This window comes from Abrus precatorius, unplaced genomic scaffold (genome assembly GCF_003935025.1).
Source record: "Abrus precatorius isolate BTA unplaced genomic scaffold, Abrus_2018 Scaffold8, whole genome shotgun sequence".
Classification (NCBI taxonomy): Eukaryota; Viridiplantae; Streptophyta; class Magnoliopsida; order Fabales; family Fabaceae; genus Abrus; species Abrus precatorius.
Window position 1 is genome coordinate 31,734,485 of NW_020874428.1, and position 25,997 is coordinate 31,760,481.

The 25,997-nt window shown below is 29.3% G+C and overlaps 5 protein-coding genes across 5 annotated transcripts; 3 read left to right on the forward strand and 2 right to left on the reverse strand.

Annotated features, from left to right (window-relative positions):
* The first annotated feature begins 2,128 nt into the window (after positions 1-2,128).
* Positions 2,129-5,110, forward strand: LOC113847085 (2Fe-2S ferredoxin). Its single transcript, XM_027475950.1, has 7 exons — positions 2,129-2,361; positions 2,506-2,573; positions 2,830-2,945; positions 3,951-4,057; positions 4,458-4,507; positions 4,624-4,706; positions 4,800-5,110. Exons 1-7 carry the CDS (start codon positions 2,304-2,306, stop codon positions 4,912-4,914), a joined length of 597 nt encoding a protein of 198 aa, XP_027331751.1. The 5' UTR covers positions 2,129-2,303; the 3' UTR covers positions 4,915-5,110.
* Positions 5,111-5,483: 373 nt separating this feature from the next.
* On the reverse strand, positions 5,484-6,454 carry LOC113847086. The gene is made up of 2 exons (XM_027475951.1): positions 6,235-6,454; positions 5,484-5,988 (listed from the first exon to the last, which is right to left on the reverse strand). Exons 1-2 carry the CDS (start codon positions 6,363-6,365, stop codon positions 5,859-5,861), a joined length of 261 nt encoding a protein of 86 aa, XP_027331752.1. The 5' UTR covers positions 6,366-6,454; the 3' UTR covers positions 5,484-5,858.
* Positions 6,455-7,253: 799 nt separating this feature from the next.
* LOC113846669 (peroxiredoxin Q, chloroplastic) lies at positions 7,254-8,818 on the forward strand. Its single transcript, XM_027475185.1, has 4 exons — positions 7,254-7,609; positions 7,710-7,847; positions 8,156-8,245; positions 8,363-8,818. Exons 1-4 carry the CDS (start codon positions 7,415-7,417, stop codon positions 8,579-8,581), a joined length of 642 nt encoding a protein of 213 aa, XP_027330986.1. The 5' UTR covers positions 7,254-7,414; the 3' UTR covers positions 8,582-8,818.
* A 271-nt stretch (positions 8,819-9,089) lies between these two features.
* Positions 9,090-13,493, reverse strand: LOC113874720 (probable flavin-containing monooxygenase 1). Its single transcript, XM_027512935.1, has 5 exons — positions 13,029-13,493; positions 11,815-12,055; positions 9,969-10,147; positions 9,519-9,868; positions 9,090-9,432 (listed from the first exon to the last, which is right to left on the reverse strand). The coding sequence occupies exons 1-5, from the start codon at positions 13,491-13,493 to the stop codon at positions 9,090-9,092; spliced, it is 1,578 nt and encodes a 525-aa protein (XP_027368736.1).
* A 7,968-nt stretch (positions 13,494-21,461) lies between these two features.
* LOC113874721 lies at positions 21,462-22,095 on the forward strand. The gene has a single exon (XM_027512936.1). It carries the CDS (start codon positions 21,604-21,606, stop codon positions 22,093-22,095), a length of 492 nt encoding a protein of 163 aa, XP_027368737.1. The 5' UTR covers positions 21,462-21,603.
* The last annotated feature ends 3,902 nt before the right edge of the window (positions 22,096-25,997 follow it).

Consider the following 25,997-nt stretch of genomic DNA (forward strand, 5'->3'; position numbering starts at 1 on the left):
CACAGATCCATACACCAAACAAGAGGAGGAAACATGGTCACTAATCGATAGCAGCATGAAACATGAAGTTTATAAATTATCCAAAACTCCAAGGTGACATTTAGCAGAAACAGGAATAATTGATGGTGATCTTTGAATTGGCATTCCAAACATAATTATAGGGGGGAAAATGAATGAATGAAGAGATTGATACCTGATACAGAAGAGACTATTATCTGTGAATGAATGCAAAAGGAAGCTCGAGATAAGACATGCACTTTTGCTTTTACAGGCTTCAACTATGATGAAGCATGGTTGGAGAAAAAAACTAAATCTTTTATGTATTGGTATTGTGGGGTTGTATTTCTTTTCTTTTCTGTTCCCTGAAGCTGCACTCTTGGAATATCTGTTTTTCAATCTCATCCACCAAACAACCCAACCGTTATATATACAGTTTCAGCCCGAACTATTAACAAGAAGAAGTATTAAACTAATCTTGTTCAGATTGCTAAATTATGATCTCTAAATTAAGAAAGAATATATTTTAAAGATGTTTTTTTTTTCTCTCTCTTGCAAAACTATAAAATTCAAGGTGTCACGTATGTATTGTTTTTTCAAAAATCATTTATACAAATAATACTCCCTTTAAATTTTGTTAATTTAATTTAAACATTATAATATGTTTTAATTTTTAGGTTTCAAAACATAAACAAATAAATTACTGACATTTAATCAGTATTCTTGAGTTGGAGATCTTACTAAACTTAAATAAAATTGTTTTTATGAAAAAAAAATATATTCTAAAAATAACATAAATAAATAAAATTACAATTTTAGCAACCATTACAAAAGGCGTTTCAAGTTTTTCTAATCTAAACTAAATTTAAATTATTTGAAGAAACACAATGTTGTTACTTTTTAATTTAATTACAATGTACTAATGAGGTAAAATATTGTCTAATGCAAGTGTAAGTTTTTAATACTAACTTTACGTGAAATTTTAATTTAATCTATCATTCCTTGAAAATGAAGTAATTTAATCATTAATGTGTGTATATAACTTTTCAAAATTACTTGTATTATACACATAAAATATATTTGTCACAATAAAATTTAAATTTATGTATTTTTGTAAACTATATAAAATTTTTCTAACTTATTTCTCTCTAATTTTGTAAATATGTCGGTGATTCCTTTTGGATGGCTTTGATCTATCTGACATATAATTAAAGGTGTCCAGTTTAATTGAATTGTAAGAGTCTTATTTTTCTTACAAACCAGGTTGTTTAGAATGATAGCAAGCAACAGAGACTTTAGTTCCCACTTCCCAATCATGTCTTTCCAACATAAGTTAGTATATCGTGAGCCTGCTATTCTTTTTCTTTTGACTAAATTATTAAATTTGTAACTATCACTTATTTTAATATTTGAAGTTATAAAGAAATAATCCTTGAAAACAACTTAGATACACATCTTAATCACATTAGTTTTAATATCAAAGATCTATCAATTTGATTGCTTACTTTAATAACTATCAGTCAATTTAGCTTCATTTATTTTGGTGCCAAACTTACTGCTTGCACTTCTGAATAAATAAATAAATATATATATATACACACAATTCTGTGGATGGCATTAATTTAGCTACACATCTTGATTGCAATCAACAATTCAAAATCAATTCCACCAACCTTAAAAAAAATAAATCAGTTTGATCTTTAACATTAAAGACCAAGTCAACTGGGAATTGTTAAATTTTGAAATAAAATTGACTGATTTTATGATATTAAAGATTAAGTTAATTGATTATGTTAAATGTCATATATTAAATTAAATGATAATTACTAAAATTGGAGATTAAATTGATTGATGCATAGTTAGTGTATTCCTCTCATTCTTTTCATGGATGTGATAAACAAGTCAGTGCCGACGCAAGTTAAGTAACATCAATTAGTTTTTGTGGTCCATAAGTTTTTGGGCATTATGGCCCAAATTAAGTAACGTGATGAAAAAGTTGGTGACAATTTAATGGTTGGGCTTTTGGGCTTCGGGGGTTAATGGGCCTCGGAAGTCTCAAATCTCTCTGTTTGGAAAGTGGAAACTTTGTTCTCCCTGTTTCGCAACTCAATTAAACTCAACAGTGTCTCGTTCTTTGTTTCTATCATGCTTCTGCATCCGCGGCTCCTATAAGTGGTGCATCTTTCGCCCTTTCACGATAGACCTAAATTTCTCGAATTGTTCCTTTTTTTTTTCGCTGGAGCGAAAATCCTTTTTTATTTTTTTTTTCATCTGCAATTTAGGGTTTCTTAAACCCTAAAATCACTATGCTATATTCAAGACTAGCTAGAGTCGGAGCTTCGATCGCTAAAAACATCTACACAAGTACTTTCACTTTGTTAATGTTATCTATATCTACCATCTATATATATTTCTTCTTCCTATGATATCGTAATGTGCATAACATGATAATCGTGTTGAACATATAATTCAAATAATCTAGTTCCTTTCTTTCTTTCACTTTGACAGGGACTTACACATCCTTGTGTAGAGTAGGATGTCCTCAAAGTGCTAGATATCATTACCTGCAACCTCCGGTTAGTCATTTATTTATTTTTTAACAAGTGGACAATGCCCTCGAAGTGAGGGTTTTTTAATAATTGACATTTTAAATATTTGTAAAATAGGCAACTGTATGGGAAAATGTTTGTGCAACTTATAAATTTTAGAAATTGTGTGTAACTTTGCTTCTGGATTACTTGAGAAATTGGCTTATTCAATTTTTACTTTCTTATGGGATTGACTTGTGCTTACTCTTTTTTTTTAAGGGTAGTTTTTTTTTTCTTTTAACAGTGTCAAGAGCATTCATTTACTAATTTATGCAAGGGATCCATGATTGTAAGTCATAATTTCCTTTCAACGATGACTACTAACAACACTACTGAGGATGGGAGCGAACAAAAAGAAATGTAAGTTCTTTTATTTGAGATGACAGATTCTGTGGGAATATGCTATCCTTTTGTAAATATTTCATGGCGATTCAAAATCATGGAATTGGTTGTGTTTGTGTTATAATTGCGGATGCCTAGGAATGTTGATTATATAGATCATTTCACCATTGTTTTGTTAAGAATATTGGCACTTACAAGAAAAGACATTTAAGCACCCGGGCAAAATTAGAAAAATTTTGTAGTGTTGATGTTATATTTTGACACACCATGTGTTCACTTTGCACTAATCGTTAACTCATGATTTCTTGTTTCTAGCTGAGCACGATTTGGTCATTGAACAAGGACTCTTCAATGTTATAAAGTGGTGGCCTTTTCTCTTATTGTCAAGTTTTTACCTAGATAAGTTGCTGTTGAGAGTAACAGTCTAAGTTCAGTGGCTGTGTGTGTACTTCATCATACAGCATATGCAATATTTTGATCACCAAAATGGAAGGCTTAAGAACTTTCCTTATGCAGAGGAGCTTTTTTGGGAATTTATTTTTATTTTACCTCAAATGATTAAATTTTTCATAGCATTTGAGATCTCCGAAATGCATAGAATGTTGATGTCACATAGTTTAGCACTCTGCTTTACCCTTACAGACATATTTTGTGTGCATCCAACTAAGATTTCATGTTTTTCGAAATGCGTAGATTTAATGCTTGAGTCTCATCCTTTAAACAAAAGGCAACAATAGCAATCGTTGAGCCTCAGTTGTTGCAGCACGTCACACATTCTTTGGATAAATTTTCCATTCCAATTTTCGTGTTAGATGGCAAGAATTCCCCTACTTATTAATTGCTGAACCGGCTTTCTAATCGTCCGTGTTAATTTGGTTTGCCTTAGGTGTTAGGACAGATTTCATAATTACTGTGGTATCTTGTCCATATATTTTTTAAGATGAAAATAGTGCATCATTGAGGAACAAAAAAAATTGCACATTTGTCATTCTGCTCTTTACATTTTTAGACAACATTATGCAGGATATCTGTAACTTTTATTGATAAAGATGGCGAGGAAAAGCATATCAAAGTTCCTGTTGGAATGTCAATGTTAGAAGCTGCTCATGAAAACGACATTGAACTAGAAGGCAAGAGCTTTTGTTTTAGAGTTCTATTATTTCGCCCCTAAATTATTAGACTTCTGAATACCGCTCAGTTTTTTTTTATGTTTGATGGAACAGTTTGGTGTTATTTGTAATTTGGTCCATCTAGCCCACCCTACCTTGTAGGAGAATATTTTTGTTGTTGGTTGTTCTTAAAATCACTTTTCATTCTGGTAGCGTGTTTTGGGTGAGGCTTTTGCATAGGAAAAAGCTCCCTTTCCTCATGATTGATATGATGATCCTTCTCATGCGCCACATTATATTTCGATATGCATCCTCAATTACCTTATGCTGTCATTTGCTGAAGCGGCATAGCATATTCATTATTTATTTAGCTTACATTTCCTTTTTGCCTTTGATGATTTCTTACTTGATGTTGCTGCAGGAGCATGCGAGGGCTCACTTGCTTGTTCAACTTGTCATGTTATAGTCATGGTACATCATGGGTGATATATTGCAACAAAATGCTGCTTGAACCTATTTTTTTAATTATTATTTTCAAAATTCTGTTTTCCATTTATAAGACTGTCAAATTATTCAACTTTGTGTAGGATGTAGAACATTACAATAAATTAGAAGATCCAACAGATGAAGAAAACGATATGTTGGATCTAGCTTTTGGGCTTACTGAAACGTAGGTTTCTTGTCCATGAGCTTGGGAATAGAGATTTTCATTTTTCGTTTTTGACCCCCTCAAGTTCCTAGACTAATTTTGGCAATCATGCAGATCACGTCTGGGTTGCCAAGTGATTGCGAAACCTGAACTTGATGGAATCCGGTTAGCTATTCCTGCCGCCACACGGAACTTCGCTGTTGATGGTTATGTGCCGAAACCACACTAGTTATACTTTATTTTTTTGGATTCAGTACAAAGAGTGCAGCTATCTCAGTTTTGTAGCCTCACTGATTTAGATAAATTAGCATTTATTGATCACAGGCATGATTTTTGCTGCTTTTATTTTTCGTGTTCCCTGAGCACCTCTGTATAACAAACCATCGAGATCAAGATAGGAATGTCCACAGGATACATTTTTGCTTGCTAATAATAAATTGTGATGTATTATTTGATTGTACCCGTAACTTCTGGTTAAACATCTAAATATTTAAATGAATAAAATGAATGGAGGTCAAAAATATGTGCAATCTTGGATTTTCGACTATTGCTTCAAGTCGAACTGATTTTGAGCCATAATTCCGCGACGAAATAAGTTCCTACAAGCCACGATAGCTTTGTTTGCATCCTTGAATATGTTTTTTGATATTTGACCGTTTGACATTTGCCTGTCGTCAAAGATTTAAATTTAACGTAAATTCTTACCCGAAAACGCAACCAAAACTACTCGGGAAATATTAATATAAATTAACATTCTTCTAATATAACAATTTGAAATGAACTGTTTATTTTGCCTGTATTCAGGAACGCGATGCCTCAGGTGCATCCTTTTCATTTTTCATTTTTCATTTTTCTGATGTTAAGACGAGTTTGAGATCTTCGGATAAGGAAAAATGCCAGAAGGGCTATGAAGAAATATATCTCCAGAATATAGAACTTTAAAATAACAATTACGTAGTGTATGTAACTGTGACCTTGAAACTCATCCCAAAATCTGCATTAAGCACAATGACTGGGCATATAAGAATGATGCAAAATTGATTTTGTTCCAACCAGACTTCTATGAAACTTGAACTCTAACCATTAACCAAACCAAAACAGTACCTGTAATTAGATTCTTTCATACGCGAAGAAGCAATGAGAAAGAAAAAAGTCCCATCGTTGAATAATCTTTCAGCTGAGCTTCTTGAGAATATTGGAGGCCCAACGCTTCACACGTCCCCTCAGCGTGTAACCAAAAACCACTCCAGCAACAAAACAAATCGCACAAAGCTTTGAACATGTCCAGTAAGACACCGCTTGTCTGCAATAAAACACACAATTAGCTATCTCAAACCCTAATCGATAACAAACAGTGATAAACAACTAATTAGGACCAAATAGCCACAGCAATTTCCACAGCAACCACAGAATCATTATTTCAAAATTCAAAGTACAGTTTCAAGATAATCGCAGAAACGCCTTTTATGCCACAATGACTGTTGGCAATTACTAAAAGATGGTTCAGAAATGAGAAATGATTCTGAGGCTGAAGTAAGCAGAGAGATACCTGGGAGGTCTTGTGGCCAAAACAATAGAGGAATCGCGAGGCGCTGCTGCACCGACACGATCGTAGCTCAACGACGATTTGAGGTCGCCGTTTACCTTTCCGAGAGAGAGTGTGTTCTGAGTAGAGTCCATCGCTACAGTAGGCGCTCAAACGACGCTTCAACAATGCCGCTTTAACACTTTCAACTTTTTTTCTAGTTTAGTATCGCCGCATCTAAACGACGCCGTAATAACAGCCAAGAATGCATTCCCCCCGCTTAAATGGTAACACTATAGGATGTGTTTGCAACGGTGAAAATAAATAAATTTGAAATATAAGGAAATGTGACAAAGTTTATTTTTTCTATTTACACTAGTTTTATTTCTCCTATTAGGCATGATTGGATCATTTACCAAAAAACTTCTATAAAATTTACCTATGAATAAATTCACCTTTTACGTGTAGACCGTTTATGTAATATTTTTATAAAAATAATCATATTTACAAAAACAACTAAATAAAATTAAACCATTAAAGGGTATTCACAAAAACAATTTTCAATAATATATTATTATTATTATTATTATTAACACAACAACTATAATAGGTTTTTATAATCAGTAAATGTACTACGCATCATGAAACAAATAAATTCTCAAGGATATTGATTAAATAATTTTTATTAAAAATTCAGATAAAAATGTATTATTATTATTTTTTAATAAAAAATTAATTTCTCATAACATTAATTTCAGGAATACAATTTAATCAACAAAAAATTAAGAATCTTGATAAAAAAAGAAGTACAGAGGAGATTAAGTAAATGAAAAATATATTCTTAATCGAATGATCCGCATGATTTTAGAAGCTAAACGATTCCCACAACAATAAATGTACATTATTCATCAAAATAGGAAATATTTTTATTTGGTTTCTCTATCACAAAATATGCAAAACATTTACTTAAACTGTTAAAACTACTGAACTTGCATCGACCGTGGAACAGCCTGACGGTTAAAGTTAAAGTGTAAAGCAGAGAGAGGTTGCTGGGGTCAGAAATTGTCCACGCCAGAGAGCCAATCTTCTGTGATCACAACATTCCTTATCTCTCTCTCTCTCTTCATCCTAAGACTTAAGAGGAAGCACAACATCTTGTGATCTTATACCATATCGTTTTTCATTGTCCCTCACTCACTCATCCATGGCTTCCCTCACTACCCCAAACCACTATCTTCCCACCTTCATTCGCTCTCACACTCCCAACTACCCTTCTTCTCAAAACCTCCCACTTCCTCCCACCTCATCAATTTCTCAATTTTTCGGCCTCAAGCTTTCCCATTCTTCCTTTTCTTCTATCCCTTCTTCTTCTTCACACAAAGGCTCCATTTTTGCCAAGGTACATTCACTCACCCCCATAATCACGTTTTTTGGTAATTCCTGTTTGCATTTTTTTTTTCTTTATTTTTTTGTTTTTTTTGTTTATATTCACTTGACAGGTGAATAAAGGTTCAAAGCCACCCAATTTTACTCTGAAAGATCAAACTGGAAAGAATGTGAGCCTCACCAACTTCAAAGGAAAACCGGTAGTTGTGTATTTCTACCCTGCTGATGAGACCCCTGGCTGTACCAAACAGGTAAACATTATGTACAACTGTATTGTATGAATATCATAGTTTTAATTTGATTAGATTCTACAGTCCTGGACCTGATGCTGCTAGCTTTAAAAGATTAAAAGAATGTACATCAAGGGTGCGATTGGATAGTTTAAGTGTTTATTTAAAAAGCTCTTTTAAAATAATGAAATTTATTTTGATAAGATACTAAGAAGCTTATTGAAATAAGTTGTAAAGAGTTGAATCATAAGCAGTTTTTTGGCAAGCCATTGGCAAGTTCTTTCAAATTATGCCTATGTTATTATTTATTAATTTTATTTTTATTGCAGGCTTGTGCTTTCAGGGATTCATATGAGAAGTTCAAGAAAGCAGGAGCAGTGGTTATTGGAATAAGTGGTGATGATCCTTCGTCTCACAAGGTAAAAATCAAAACTTTCGCTGCTGTTTTTTTTATTTTGTTTTTTTTTGGGGGGGGGGGGAGGGGTGGTAATTAATCACCATACTATTCTTATACTGATTCATTGCACGGAATGTAGGCATTTGCCAGCAAGTACAGACTTCCATTTACATTGTTGAGTGATGAGGGTAACAAGGTGAGGAAAGAGTGGGGAGTGCCTGGTGATTTCTTTGGAGCATTGCCTGGGAGAGAGACTTATGTTATTGACAAAAATGGGGTGGTTCAGCTTGTATACAACAATCAGTTCCAACCAGAAAAGCATATTGATGAGACCTTGAAACTACTTCAGAGCCTCTGAGGCTTCTGATTCTTTTCTTTTCTATCTCCCTTGGCTTGATTTAGAATCAGACAAGTATGTAACTATGAATTTTAACTGTAATTATTTAGATGATTTTGGACCCTTTCATCACATTCACATGGAGGTGTTAATGTCTATTCTCCTATAGAGAGCAAACATTTATAACCTCTCCGGATGGAAATTGTGTATCTTTTGCGTATTGTAATTAAATTTAGCTTCAATTTGCAAAGTGATCATCTACTGTAGTTTCTATTATGATTTGAATTTTCTACTTGAAAGAAGGTTCAGTAAAATATATAATTTATTTGAACAACTCGAGAGCATTTAAAAAGCATTTAGTCCTCCACATTTAAATAAAACTTAACCTTAATTTTTTTCACCCATATTTTAAGGGACCACCAAGCTGACTACTAAGATATTTCTTTCTTTGAGAAGATGCAGTTATTTTTTCTTATTATTCTACTACTAATTATGCAGTTACTAAGAGAACAGTTGTAAGCTTATATATTCAATCTTCCTTTTCATAGTCTTCAATACTGTAGGGACCAAATGCTTCGGATATCCAGTTCTTCTTTCTCCAGGAACTCCACCCCAAATCCTTACATATTTCATCACTGTGGTTGATGCTGTAAGTGGAAATGCAGTGCCTCTTATAGAACCTAGTTGACCTTTTCATTACTTCTATTTCCTTAAGTGTTTCTGAAAGCATGCTCTCAACACTTGGGAGCTTGAATTTGTCATCCACGAGTCCAGAAAGCCACATGGAACGTAGCTCTGATGAGTGAAGATTTGAAACACTCTCAACATAACCCACAAAAGCCATGTTTGGAATCAATGGATGGATGGTTCCCCTGGCAAGATTAGCATGACTTAACTATTAGTTCTCACATATTTTTGCATGAAACCAAATGCAATGAATTGAAAGAGTTCTTCTTACCTATATAAAGGCATTATACTAGAAGGGTACTCCAAGAGGCTACGAAAAGGCTCTGGCAAAATGGTTTTGAGCTTTTTCTTTCCATCAAAACCAGTTGCAAGAACCACTACATCAGCCTCCAGTTTAGAGTTGTCTTCAAATTCAATCCCTTCATTCCAAAACCACCACTTTGATGCTTTTTTAAAGACAATTTTTCCCTTTTCAACCTCAGAGAAGAAGTTTTCTGGCATAATGGCCATTTGACAAGATGCATAATCTTCCACAAAAGGGTGTTCTGGCTTTAACCCATACTTCTCTAGTGGAAGTTTCCACAGAAGGTAGGACTCAATGAACTTTGAAATTCCACGCCTCTGTTGTAAGCCATTGCATATAACATAACAAAAATGCATTAGCTATACTTGTAACAAGTAACAACCGTAACATTTATTAAGGGCTCTAAGTTAATTTTACCAATGGTGATAACATGAGACAGAGAAGGGTTCTGAGCAAGCCCTGATTTGGTCTTTCATGCATGAACTGAGAAGATCTTGTTGAGTAAAACAAGAAAAATGGCAATCCCCAAATCCAGTAATGAGGAACTGTCCAATGCAAAGTCCTTGCCAACATGGTACACGGTTGTCCTTCAGGTCCTTCAGAACAAGTCACCACCAACGTTGTTATGCATTTTGAAATTTAAGAAACAAGAAGGGCAGTACAAAAAAGAGTTGTCATTGTTACTAATGTTCTTTGTCTTCAAAATTCTTTAAATATTTTATAGTAAGCTATGAAACCCCCAAAACATTATTTAAGAGATAAGTATGTATTATTTAATTGAAAATTCATAAAAGAGGTTGGAAATTCTCTTAATTAATAAGTAATACAATTATAATATGTTATATGTTATGGGAGAAAATTATAAAATTAAAATTAATAAGTTTTATATAAATAATAATAAGACTTGTTAAAACAAGAAAAAGAATTATGATGAGACAATTCAAATTAAAATAATGGGGAAAAAACGATTATATTGCTTTCCTACATATTATTTATCCAAGTTAGTCAATGGCTTGAGTTAACCAAAATTTAGTGGAGTTTTCGTATGATAGTTCAAAGATTGCCACACGTGGCTCTTGTTTCTGTGGGTAAGAGAAAAGTTGGAATCCGTCGTTGAAATTTGCCATCGTGTGAAATTCTATGAACTATTTCCACATTAGTATAAAGTCAAATATTATATCAAATAAATTGAAAAGAACAGTCCACAAGTCAAAACATGTTTTATACTACTTCATAGATAGTGTGCAATCAAACCATGCAACTTGGAAAATAAAGCACCTACAGACCTCCTTAACATTATTATTCAATAACAACGATATTCTGACAAAAAAATAAAAGAAAAATATGAAAACAAGAAGCACTCTTCAGAATATGAAAATGAGCTTATGTCCCCACAACACAATAAGCGACGGATGATAAATAAAAGGCAACATGTTTAACTGGACCCATTGAACACAAGTTTTGTCCCAAGCTAAAATTGGAATAAGAAGGTTAGAAGAAGAGCAGAAGAAAATTGAAAGAAAAATTGGTTAACACACATGCATGACACAATGCTTTCACATTGATTAATCAAAAATTGTGTTTACAATAATTGAAACATACCAAGTTGAATACATGAACACCCGAGTTTTTTAGATTCCTTAATTAATATTTTTCCTCTGGACTTAAAAACACATGGTTTTCAAATAGCAAAAAGATACTACATAATACAAGAAAATTAGTGTTAAGTTGACTTTCCGCATAAAACAATGTAGGTAGTCAAGGAAAAAGTAATTTTAAAATAATAATATTATTATTTGTATGAAAATTTTTATTTACAAATATTTCTTAACCAATATTAATTTGAGCTGGGGGAACAGAAAAATAAAATAAATGAGTGACTAACAGCATTATATAAATCTTTTTGCAAAATATTCACAACATCTAATACTTTACATTCATTCAAACTAACTATTAATTTGACAACTTTTACCAAATGTTTTTACCATGTAAAACAGCATTTTATTTTCAAATTAAATCTAACCATTTGACTTATTTTTATTCAGGCTTCCAAAATTTTACTGAGTTACTTTCAGCTGTATTGTAAAAAGCTCCTGATATTTATAATAAGAAATATTGCAAACCAGCAAGTATTGAGTGAAAAATAGTATTAAGATGACTAATAATTTAGGGTGAATATTGTGAAATGCTACGCATATTTTTTCATATTTAATTTAGTTGAAACATAGAGTAGTAAAGTAATCAATTGGGATTGGATAGTTACCTTGATTTGCCAGTGCACACTCCATGGCTAAATCAAGACCTGACTTTTTGAAACCCACGACCACTACCTTTTTCCCTTTGAGAAGTTGAGTAGAAGCTTCCTGATCAAGTTTACAGTAATCAATCGTATGCAGCACCTTACCCTTGAATACCTCTGGCCCTCTCATCCGTTGAAACGTTGGAATTTTGGGTATGTCCCCATATTTTCCAATGCAAACAACAATAAACTCGAAGCCATACCACTGTATCGGATTGCAAAAATAATGATTAGTGCACCATTCATATTCTTTGGAACCCTTATTTTGATCTTTATTGATTATAATTATTTTACAATAAAAATTTCTGCTCTTCAAGTATAAATTTTTTCTGCAATAAATATTTTATTATTCATATTATTTATCATAATATAGGAAAATTTGTAATGAATAAGCATGATAACAAAATAATACTGACACAATTTAAAAAAAAATATAAATGAATAGGATTGCAATATTTTACATTATGTTGGTCAACTTATCATGAATCATCACGTCAGAGTTGAAAGGCATCCATGCCGCATCAACTCCGTACAATCAATCACTCGAATTTTCTTATTGTTAAAAAAATTAAAATGAAGAAACTTTAAACTTTTTTATAAAAAATAGTGCTTTTTTGTTTTTCTAAATATTTCAAATTAAAATATTGAAAATTTATAATAATTATGTAATTTTAAAAAAATTGAAAACAAATATTTTATTGTCTTTTTAGAAATTATACAAAAATAATAGTTAAAATTTATTTAAAAAAGATATATCATAAAACTACTTTTATAAAAAATACATAACTTCTCATTTTTAATTAACAAAATAAAATTATTTTTTATAGGAGAGGAAAAAGGGCCGGATTAGTTATTATGAGGAAATTTAGAACTATCAGGCAATTTGTAATTTAAAAATTTATATACTGATTTAATTTCTCAACCCCGGGTATATAGAATATATTTGAAAGGCTTTATTAACCGCTTATGAAAAATAGTTTATTACTTTTACAATTATTTAAAACTTATTCTAATAAGTTTTATTATTAAATTTATGGTATGATAAATTATTATTTTAAAAAATTATTAAGTATATACTTAAATAAGTAATTTTTCAAAGATAAAAAAAAATATTTTTTATTTTGGTCAAGAGATACAAAAGAGTTTGTAGGGAGTTGAGTTGATGAATTAACGAAGACCTGAAGTGTGTCTGACTGAGTAGCCTGCACAGCAACTTCCCACACAGGTTGACCAGGAAGTAAGCTTCCATAGTCATGATCAGGAGGCACTGCTCCAATGTCAGAGGCTTCCCGGTTGCCGGTAAACCTAATTTCCACCACCTTAGAGTTGAACTTAATGTTCTTGAGCACGTCAAAGTGTTGAGCATAGGAGTGCAAATAATTCAATATTTCCAAGTGGGTAGGAAAATCAGGGTTGTCTCTCTCAGGCCAAGGAAAATCAGTGAATTCATAGTCTCTGCGGTGAGATTGAAGCTTAGTGGAATTGTAGGAGCAATGCCTCCACACCCCACCAATGGAATCTGAGGCTTCAAAAACAATAGGCTTGTGATGGGATAGCTGTTTGGCGGCTGCTATGCCGCTTACTCCAGCTCCTATGATGCCAAATTTTGAAACCAACATGGCATGGTTTTCTCGGATAGCCATATTTTGGGATTGAAAAGGTTTAGGAAGTTAATAAGATGTTTATGTAACGTGTGTGTAATATGAGTGCGTGTTGTGTGTGTGCAGTGCAAATACGAGGATGTTAGATTGGTATATATAGATGACTCAAGCTGCATGTGTTCGTCATTATGACATCAAGCCGTAGACTTTTACAATAAATGAATAAGAAAAACAAAAGAAACCTTAAGATGTAAAGCTTGAGAAAGGGGGGGTAGGAAAAACATTGTAGAAATATATGTGTGTGTATACATAATAATAATAATAATAATTTTTACCACTAATTTTTAATGGAAAAAAGTGAATTTAATTTTTTTTTTCTTACCATGAAAAAAGTGTAAAGATACTACAGAAATTAAGACAGTGAAAGAACTTCATTTGAATCATATATACATATATTTGGTTGCTATTCACTATTTAATATGTATTTATGAAGGAAATTCAATGGACATGTTGGAGAACTTTCGTGCTATATACGGTCTCTTATTATGTCATGGCACTTGTTCAATTTAAATTTTTATACTTTGTCAATATTCATTTGTTTTTAAGGCCATATGTATATTCATTTTTCATGGTACCTTCTTTACTCTCTACCCGCTTCTTTACACACTCAAAAACGTTAGATAAAATTATTTTTGGTATACAAAGAAGGGTCCATTAGACATCAGCCTAAGACCTAATTTTTGGTATTCAACTTAATAACAGATATTTTTATACTAATATTTTTATATTCAATAATTGTATATAAAATATAATTTTTTTATTTAACAATTAAATTATAATTATATATTTTATAAATATGTATTATATTAATTTTAATGTATAGCAATATAATTTCATAAACATAATTTGTACGAATAACAATGTATTTGTGCATGATAGTGGCTAATATTGCTAGATGTTTATTCCATTAAAGTTTCTACGTGTGTAATTATATGTTTTGGACATGGTGATTGCAAACCAAAATATCTGTTGAACAAATAGTAACATGTGAGCAATATTGGATTGCTCCTCATCAACGCGCAACAGAAAATGCTGGGAAAATTTAAGAGTATTGCCTTCAATTTCGGGTAGGTTATTAATTTCAAAAGCTAAAACATTAATTATTTGAGGCACATAGATCATACAAAGATATCAAAAGCAGTCTGAACAATAAGACTATGACTCTCTTGCATTAATGACCAAATAAATTAAAAATAGTTTCTTCACGAATAATTTAATAACAGAGTTCAAACACGAATAAAGTTGGTAGAACCAACCAACGTGAACACAGAGAGAACACCTCGCGTTTTACATTTTGTACACTTCAAACTAATCAACTTCATTGTAAATTAATTTTTAAACTCTTTAGTAAGATAACATTGAATAATTTGAAATGGACGAAAAAACTGGTTGTTATGATCATTCAAAAGCAAATGTTCATACATATACATAAATAATTTAATTAAAACAATGGGTATGAAGGGAAGTGGTTTTCTTTTCTGTTGACCATGCAAAACTTTCAAGTTGAGTTCAAGTTTAGGATCTTCTAGCTACCAAACAGTTCAACTAACCGATGAAGTCAAACCAAAGTAGTGCTTCTTATTGCGTCGCGTGCGTATTAGCATTAAATAATCGTAATTTTTGGAGAAACTGTACATCTTTAGAGCAAGCCAGAGTTTTACATGAAATTAATTTCATAACTTCATGATAAACAGTGTACAATTAAAATCATAAGAAACAAAATTTTGATGATGATGGTTCGGGTCACATCGGGACTCCTGTTTCAACAGAGAGAAAGGCATACAGGGAGCCAGAAAAAATGCATGTATCTCTCACATTCATGGGTAGATCAGAGGTGGCTTGAATTTGGCATTATTTTTGGAAAACACGTAGAAGCTGGGAGGGAAACAACAAGGAACCTAAGAAGGAAATTCAGACGGAACCAGGCGCTTGGAAATTTAGTTATTTTTCACTTTTTGCATCATGCATGGAAAATTGAAAAGCGAAGAATATTACACGGATCTTGATATAATCCATTTTATTCTGATTTTTGCCTTCGACCAAATATTTCTGGCCCATTAACTGCATCTTTTACTACAATTTTAAGATTTTTCCATTCTGACTAGTAATGTCAAGGTTCAGAAATTTCGAAAATAAATCATATATGGACTACAAATTGACTAATTTATTCACAACTGGAACATATTAATTATTTTTGTTGACCATTTTTTTATTCAACGGTGGTGTGAAAGTTTAGTATCAGTTTCAAAACATCACATGACTCATAACCGTGGCAAACAAGGATAGAGGCAAACAAGAAACATGATACAATTAAATCGCATATTTTTATTCATTTCTGATAAGAAATGAACAATTTGCGAGTAAGTATGCATGCACCGCGTAAGTGGTAGCCTGTATTAGCAGTTTATATTATTATAATAGGCTGACATTGTAATTTCTACGAAATAGAATATTGCTCGGTCTTGGATGATTCTTTCTGTGCTTTTATACTTGTTTTTCTATACCAATCCCAAATCCATTTCAATGAGATTATTTATATAGGATTTATTTCTGTGCTTTTTTTCTCTTCCAAGAAAGAAAGTATAGTATAATGCTGTATGTTTTATTTTAAAAAATGCATAAATTATGTGTAAATGTTGTTATTGTTATTATTATATCACATCAAAAGCTAAAAATGTAATTAAAAAATGGGGCAGCACACAATATATTTCTTATGATAGTTATCCAAAAAACGTTCAAATTAAAAATATTTTCTTCATTTGAACGTTATGAGCTGTCGTTGTAAAAGTTACAAATTGAACTTGTAATTAGATTTTTAGTGTAACTTTTCCATATATTTATGTAAATTTTAAATGTAATATATCGTATTTCCTTTTATATTTAGATTACTATAGAAAACCTTATTATCTTCTTGTGATTTTTTGTAACTTGCCTTTCCGGCTTTCTCGTTCTAGCTAGTAGAGTGAGATAACTAAGCAGTAACAGCTAGAGAAATGGGTTTTATTTAATCTACTAAAGCGTATCTGAATTATGAACAGAGAAAATATAAAATTTGGTAAAATTAGTGCTTTATGTTTAATTTATTAACTATATCTATGATAAATTTAAAAACTCTTTCATTTAATCTGAATTTTTATTTAACTTATATTTAATGATTTATAATTTATTAACTGTTAAATATAAATTAAATTAAAGCTCAAGTTAAGTATAAAATTTTTTAAATTTACACTAATGTGAGAAAATTTTTAACCATATAATAATGAATGGAAATATTTTGTTCATACTCCAATTTTCACAGCGGTGTGTGGTTAGTTACCAAAGACTTTGAATCCCGTTTTCAAACATTACGCTTTTACTTTTCCATTATTGACTTATATATCTTATCGATAAGTTCCTTCGCTGTATGTTTGGTTTAAGTTTTAAAAACTTCTAAATAGTAACTTTGAAAACTAATATTAATGAGACAATTTTTTACTCAAATAATAATTTATATTAAAATGTATGCAGTTAGTTGCTTACATTGTTTTCCTTAACACAATAATATATTAGAAAGTTGTTTTATTTTATTTTTATGATTGATTAAAAATTTCTAAAAATAGAAAGTTGAACTATTCTATTGTCACACGCAATATAATTAACAAATTAACCATAACTTACATTAATGCTTATTTAGAAACAATAAATTATCAATAATCAAATATAAATAAATTACCGCAAGCAAAAAAAAAAGTACCAACAATAATCAAATTTAAGAATTTGATTCGTGATTCGATCTAATTAATTGAACCAAGAAGGGTGTTAAGAATATAATTTTACTATATATTTTAAACACACATTTAATTATTTGTTAAATTTTTAAAATATATATAGAAAAGAAAAAATTAATTAAATAAAAAATAAAAAAAAATTATAATCTGGATAATTTTTAAATTCATTTTTATCAATTAAGTAAAATACATTAAAAACAGAATTAGAGAGTGTTGCTATGTTTTTTATTAAACTAATTTTAGTTGACTGGGTATGTTTAAAAAACAATCAAAACACGTTTTAACATGCAAGTTAATGTTTATAGCGTTTAAAATATATTCATATATAAATGAATTCGATGTAAATTTAAAACATGAGCAAATTTTTGTTTTTAAGAAACTATTATGCAAATTAAAAGTTATTCATGATATAACAACAAACAATTGAAATAATGACATAAAAATTATGTATTCATATATATTCTGATTAATCCTATACAAGAGCGTAGTCATACATATAAATACAAAATTATGGAAAACAAATTAATTGAAGTGAGATGAAACGTTACAATCACTTATTGGATGAAGGACAAAACAAGAACGGTCACTTAAAACCCTAAACTATTACTCGTCCACTTATTCCAACTTTCCAATTAAGTGCCATCAATATCCACCATAACACACTGGAATACGTTTGATTCCACACACATCACATACAGACAAATTGGACTCCATAATATATACTGACACCTAACTGTTACCCACCATTTGTATAGACTATTTACCACAATTAATCACAACTTTTTTTCTTACAATATTAAAAACAGTATATATTACATTAAATATTTTAAATTATCATAATATATATACCACTTTTTATAATTTTAAAATAATAACATTTTTATTTTTTATTTATTAATGCATTTTTAAACATACACATTAAAAAATTATTTGTAATTATACCATCATTTGCAATATTCAATATCCATAATCAGGGAACCAGGGCTACAGGCATTTGCAGTTCATACCTTTTCTTTGTTAAAAGCATAAACTATATTTGCTTTTTGTTTAATAAAATACAAGAGTTTACAGAAATGTATTGTTAGAAAATTTAATATTATTTCATATAAAAATACAAGTGTATATTACTACTAACATTGCTTTCATTCTCTTTAGTATGACTTATATGCTAATTTATTTGTCATTTAATCTTCCTCGAAGCTAAGTCGAACAATTACTAAGTCAATACTAGAAAGGAGGCCACAGACTTACACGAGTCAATTAGAGAGTAATGTTTATTTGATATTATTTATGTCTTATTCATCTATATCATATTAAAAGTGGCAAATTACTTGACAAGAAATAAAGTGAGTGGAGATATTATTAAACTTTCTTATGATAATAATATTTTTAATATAAACGTTAAATAATAACTAAATCTATCTTATAATTTTTCTCAATCTTTTCCTTTTTGAAAGGTTGTATGCTCAGAAAAGTGGTTTAGTTCAGCATAAAATGTTGAATCCCCATTGCCAAACACGATGTATTCAAGCTCCTGTAATGGGCCACGACAAACCAAACCGTGAATTGAGAATCTGAGGCCCAAACTATTCAAAAAATGTTGAGATAACATAAAAAGGTGGGGTTTTTTTTTTTCCCCTCTTAATTTGCACCTTTTTTTTAACGCACAACTCGTTTAAAAAAAATTTAAACCATAAAAATATTTTTAAAATTTAATTTTCAATAGCGTGATACCAAAAGAAAAAAGAACACCAAAGAGCCTAGGATTTTCGTAACAGCGTCATGAGAGTCTTAATTAATTCCACATTAATCTCGTCATCCTTTTGGAAAGAATGTTGGATTGCAAAGTTAAAAGAATAAAATACAGAATTTATGAAAGAATAGTTATAATTTTATTTCGTTTAATTTATATTATGCATGATTTTAGTTCTAAGTTTTTTCGAAGTGGATTAAACTTCTATTTTTAAATTGATCAAATTTTGTATCCCACCAGTTTTTTCTCTAGTTCTCTAAATTGAGAGAATGAATTAATAAAAATATTAAATAATTTTGTTGTTTTCGATGATAAAATAAAAAATAATAATAAATACTCGCTTATTAGATAAAGCAACTGTAAACACGCCCATATACATATAATGCGTAAATCAAGTGTCACAAGCGTTGATCTACACAATGTGAAACCAAGACACCGTAACGCTAAAACATTTATTACATTGTTATAAATGACATTTGATTTTCCTAAAAAAAGAAACAGATAACATGTGTTAAATATGCAAAGTTTACCAATACAGGTATTATCTGTGCACAAATTAATGTGATTATACGACCTGAAAGTGTGAATGTTCAAACCGTGTTTTTAATATTATTATTTAATTAATAATTGTGAAAGTCATGATCATATTAACCATGTTTCTTTACATGTTTTCCTTACTCCTAGTACTTGTATGGGGGAGCACCTAAATCACGCAATTTGCCAATTATATGTCATGAAAAAAGCAATAAATGTTAATAGTATCAATATTTAATTTTTTCTATTCTTGTCACATTTTTTTTATTTCCCTCCGAGTACATACTTATGAGTACATATGTGAAACATTTTATATTTTAATGTAAAAATTAACATGGCCATTGCTATGAGAAGAGAATTTACGATCGATTATTAAACCGGGTCAAGCCAACCAACCATGCCTCTACCTAACCCTCGACCCACTGAATTAATTGATATCCTTATTGCATAAAATAAGGAGTAGGAATAAATGAGCACGTAACGGACGCTGAATTATTCGCATTAAAGAAAAACATTAAAAAATCAAAACTAAATAAATGACAAAAATTATGTGAAGACAAATTTTATGACATCAACATTAACCGTAACAGAGATTTAAAAAATAAATAATGATAATAACTTTTTTCTAAGGTTTCTAATTTAAAAAATACTTTTTTACAGAGATTAGCAAGAAACAAATTTTTGCTTAAAGTAACATTTCCATGCTCAAGAAAGAGTGCCGAGTTTAATACAAATTATAAATAAAATTAATTTAAAAATAAATTTTATTGATGTAAATATACAGTTAATAATAATAAAATTTTATTAAAAAGAGAAATATTTATTGTATTTTTATAATTTTAATATAATAACTGTGTACTTTTTTTATAATTTTTTTTGTGAATTTTTATCTTTAACTCTAAGAGCTGAGTTTAATTTTTAAAATATCTACAAATTTTAAAACTGCAATATTAATTTTTCACGTATACATATAATTATATATTTATTAAAATCTAAGGCTTAATTATTCCTGAAATTTTACCCTGGTTTTTTTTAGGACACGTGTTATTCTTTTAACATATATTTATACTTTATTTTTCTATGGTAAAAATTTTACTGTTGTATAAAAAAATTAATTATAAAGAGATATATATATATATATATACGTATATTTCTCATTTTTTATACTAGGCTATTTGAAACTCCGAAATAAAGTATGAAAGAAATATTTCTACTTTTTGTTATACAGTAATCATTCTCACTTTTAAACTAGTGAGCATTCATTTATCACGGAAAGAAACTTCGGTTTGAACTTTTTGAATTGGTTGATATTTTCGCACCCATTTGGTGTGAAATCATGAAATGGATAAAAAGGGAAGATAAAATGAGAAAAAGAAAAAAAAAACTGCAATAAAAAAAAATATATAAAAATATAATTATTGTTTAAAATTTAAAGGTCGAGTTTTTCTTATGCTCATACTACTCTTATAGGCTAGTGGTCTTAGGCCCATATAAATTTACCATCTTGTTTCTCCCCCGAAATTTATTTCTTTACTTTCACAAATATTAATTATCATTTTTTTTTGGTCGGTCCAGATAATTATCAAATTTCCCTCCCCACTCATACATCTCCTTTTGTTAATACCAATCATAACGACTGACCAGGTTGAATGAGGTGTCAAATTTCAACAGTAAAGGACAAAATCTCTTGAAACAAAGAAAAAAATAATAAATTTAATATATAATACGCTAAAAATTCATTAATTGTAAAACAGTGGAAAGGGTGAAGCGAAATAATAATTATTTATCAATAATTATATTTTATTTTTCTTTAGAAAAGTAATGGATATGGATATATAATTTTCTTTCATAAGAAATATATTACTTTCTTTATTTTATTATTATTTTGGTGTAACAGGATGCAGCATAATGATGAGGCATCTTAGGTGTGGATTCTAAGCATCTTACGAGAGATCCCATCCTCCACTTGCTTCATGGCTGCCCCATATAAGCTGTAAACAATGATAAACTCCACCAACAACAATCAATAATCATCACCATGAACGTTTCTCCTCTTGAGGCTCAAGCTTTCAACTACTTGAGCTTCGGTTTCTTCACCTTCCTCAACAATATATGGACACGCCTCGCCCTCAGCTTCTGGAGGATCCCAACTCCAAACTCTCAATTGCCTCCTCCTTCCGCTCAACCCGAACCTGACCCGAACCCGGATACATCGGAGCCCGATGCCGTTAGTGTGTCTGGTAACGTCGACGTTGACGGAGTGACGAAGTCGAAGGGGAAGTTTACCTTGTATTACGAGGATGACGGGGAATGCTCGAAGGACGAGATGGTAACGGTAACGGAGGAGGACTGGGAGGATAGAGAAGGAGAAAGGGAGTGGTGGGAGAGTTGGGAAAGGGTGTTGAGGATGAGAGCTGGGGAGAACGAGAAGGGATGGTACACGTGTCAGGATTTAACGGTGCTTAACGGTAGCGTTGTGAAGTTATGGGAATGGAGGGATAGCTCAAACTCTGTTATTTTGTGGTATTAGGATAGCATAGTTTGTAAAATATATTTATAGGGTCATTTCCTCATAGTCTATGCATTTCAAACGCAACTGATCCAAACAAGCTCTGTGTTTTTTCTTTTTATCAAATAGTAATGCGGATTCATCAACATTGACATTTTATATTTTTTAAATCATATATTATATTTATCATTTTTTTTTATCTTTTATATATAAACTTAAAGGATATTTGTAAACAACTTTCTTTTACAAAACATAAATAACAAATGAACATAGCACCAACCAGAATCAACACCAAACAACAAGAGATTTTTTCTATAAATTTTGTAAGTTAATAACGCCTATGTAGACATGTCGATCATAGGACGTTCTTTGGATTTGGTGCCTAACTTTATCTTGTTGGAGTACACATTTTTAACCAACACTGCTGTTTTTTTTTTTTATGAATGAATATAAATCTACTTTGTTTTTTTATATATGAAATTTAAAAATTATATATACATATATACTATTATTTAAAAAATACGGAAATATGATATTTAAATTTTTTCAATAATAAAAATTTATTTTTTAAAAGAATACTAAAAATTAAAACTAATCAATAACAATTTTTTTAAAAACAATAAGAAAATTCAAATATAAATGATTATTTTTTAAAAATTATCATATTGTAGTAATTTTTTCATTTTTTATGTAAAAATAAATATCCTATAAATATTTTATTTTTAAATATCTGTAAAGAAATTATCTCGTTTTTATAAATTGTTTTTAAAACGAGTAGTAATTTTAGTTTGTTCAATTTGATTCCATTCTATTTCAGTTATTATATTTCATTCTGTTTTATTTATATCTAAACGAAGCTGCGGGCAAATACATAATAAATTAGATATAAAATGTTATTAGAATCTTTACTACAATCTTTATAACTTATATTTTTTAATATTAGTTTTTAATTTATACAACATTACACACAATAAAAAGTTATGTAAAATAAAATCTTATTAAAAACTATAAAATTTAATATACTGATATTATTTAATATTTTTTAATATAAAATTCACCCTACTTAATTTATATCACGTATAATTTACACGTGTTAATTTTTTTAATATTTTAATTTAATCAACAATTAACAATGAACCGATATTTCAATTCTAATATTAAAAAATAAAGATTAAAAGTGTTAGAAAGTGATAAAAAAAAAGGGATTTAAATCTTCTCTATGGCAGAAATTAATACGTAAAATCAATATTTATTTAAGCGAAATCTAAAAAACAAAAAACTTATAATTTTTTAATTGAATTAAATTTATTTAAGCAGTGGTAAAGGAAAAAGGGACAGTAACGAAAAAAAAATTATTGATTAGTTGAAGTAACTCAAGAAAAACAGCAACAACAATTGAAAAATTATAAAAATAAAATAAAGCTCCACATGGTGCATGTGCATATAAATGAAGAACAATTCAGGCAGAGCAGTCATGAATCTCTATTATAGTTTTGTATATTAATAAAATTGCTTAAATAAATTTTGGATTTTTTAATTTTATAAAATTCCCTTAAATAAGAATTTCGAGTAGACAATCAAATTCTTGCCCAATTAAAGAGGACCTGGATTTAGTAAGAAAGTAATATGGTAACATTGTGTAAGCAAATAGTGGATATATTTTTTATTTTTATAACATTATTATTGTTATTTTAATATTATATATATGTATAATTTAAAAACACTTTCAATGTAAATATTTGTATATTAATTTTCTATTAAAATCAAACTCAAATAATAATAAATATAACATTTTTTAATTTTTATTTAAATAATTCTTTGTCATTTTATATAATATTATTATATTTTTATTATTGAACAGAATTTGAAATAAGTTATAATTTTATTTTAACAGTTAAAAAATTATATGTCAATAATTAAAATAAAAAATAGCTAAGATCATTCGTTTAAGCAACTAGCTAAATAAAAAAATATTTATTTAAATTCACTTAAATAATTTTTATAAATTTTTTAAATACATTTTAATTCACTTAAATTATAATAAAATTCCACGATTCAATTTTTGCTGTAACAAAAAAATTTATTTGGATGCTACTTTTGCCCACGTAATTCGTGTAAAAAAAGTGCAAATTTTTACATTTAAAAGGTATTTAAATTAATTGTATTGTTTTTAATAATAATTAAAAATGAAAATATTTTAAAAAGGTCAAAAGTAAAATAAAATATTATAGATTAAAAAATTAATATATTTTATTTAGTTTAATCGCGTTATGGTTATTAAAATCGACAAGAGGTAATAAAATAGAATAAAACAATGCAAATCCCTGCTCACCTGCAACCACTTGGTCACTGTTCTGGCTTGTAGCTGGAAGTGCATTTATTTCCGTGAAACTCAAAAATCGATGAACCTTTTTTTGTTACGCAAGAAGCTCCGTGGCAACAGCAAGTGGTATAAATACTTTTTAAATTAAAAAATAAATAATGTTATGTTTTAAGTTTTTCGTTAACTTTATTGATTTTGTTTGAAAATTAAATAGATTTAAAATATAGGATATTTAGTTTTTTATTGATTCGATAACTAAAAGGACTGATAAGAACTCCATTGTAAGAAAAGTTAAAATTTTTATGGATAAAAAATACACATTAAACTTAATATTTAGGATTGATTTTAAATAATTAAAATAAATTATTTTTAAATACTTAAAACAAACTTTAAAATTTAAATTTAACAAAATCAATTTATATATATAATTTGAGTAAAAGTATTTTAAATATTTTCCTTAAATAAAAATTCCTTTAAAATTTGATTTTCTTTCTGATCGTGCTAATAGTTTTTAATTAAATATTAGTTTTCATAATATTTAAAATATATTTTTCATCTTAACTGTATATTTTATTTATTATTATCAATAACTACACAAGTTACTATTTTTAAATTTTAAAATAATCATTACATATATAAAAGCAGGAAAACGATACTTTTATTTCAAAAGTTGAATCAAGTTGCACGTGTGCCACTTTTTAAAAAGCCATACAAGTCGAAGGGTGTCTCTGAACATTTTATTTTTGGTAAGTAGCAACTTGGTCCTTATCATAAACTACGTATTGTTTTAATAACGTTTGTGACTTAGACCACGCATAAAATATATACCCAGCAAAAGAATTTTAAAAGTCTTTATATTATATATTTTAGGCATCAATTGTTTAAACACTGTTTTATTATCCGAATTACACAGTATTTTTATATGATAAATAATAAAATATACATGCATCTTAATATACTATTTTTATCTTATCAATTAAACAAAATGTATAGAGGAAAAAAATTGTGAGCAAAAAACATAATTCTTTTCCATGGTTTTCAAGTTCACGATAGACCAGCACCGGACCTGTCAACTACGTAGGTTAACAACTTGACGGCAAATGTCTTAATTGAATATTAAGAAATAAACGAAGACATGTTACTTTTTGGTTAAGAAAATGTTTCATGTACAAAGATATAGGTAAAAAAGAAAGAGAAACAAAGATAACTAATTATTGTATCACATATCATATTATTAACCCACAAATAAATAATTTTTTTTTATCGTCTTGTTATTTGTATGGAGAAAATAATTATTGAAAATGATTTACATGCATATTAATTAGTTAACAACTTAACATCAATACAACATAATTAGTATATTTTGTTATTTCATAATTTAGTTATATTATTTTATTTACCATGTTTAAAATATGATATATAACTATTTATAAATTTGCTTTAGAGATAATCATCATAATACACAACGTTTTGAGGAAGCATCCTAACTGTAAACACATTTATGTTGACTTACAGACTCCAAATTGCCCTATAAAACCAGCTTGCCTCACCCCACACTAAACCGCTCCTCATCTAACAAAGCACAAAGAAAAACTCTTCA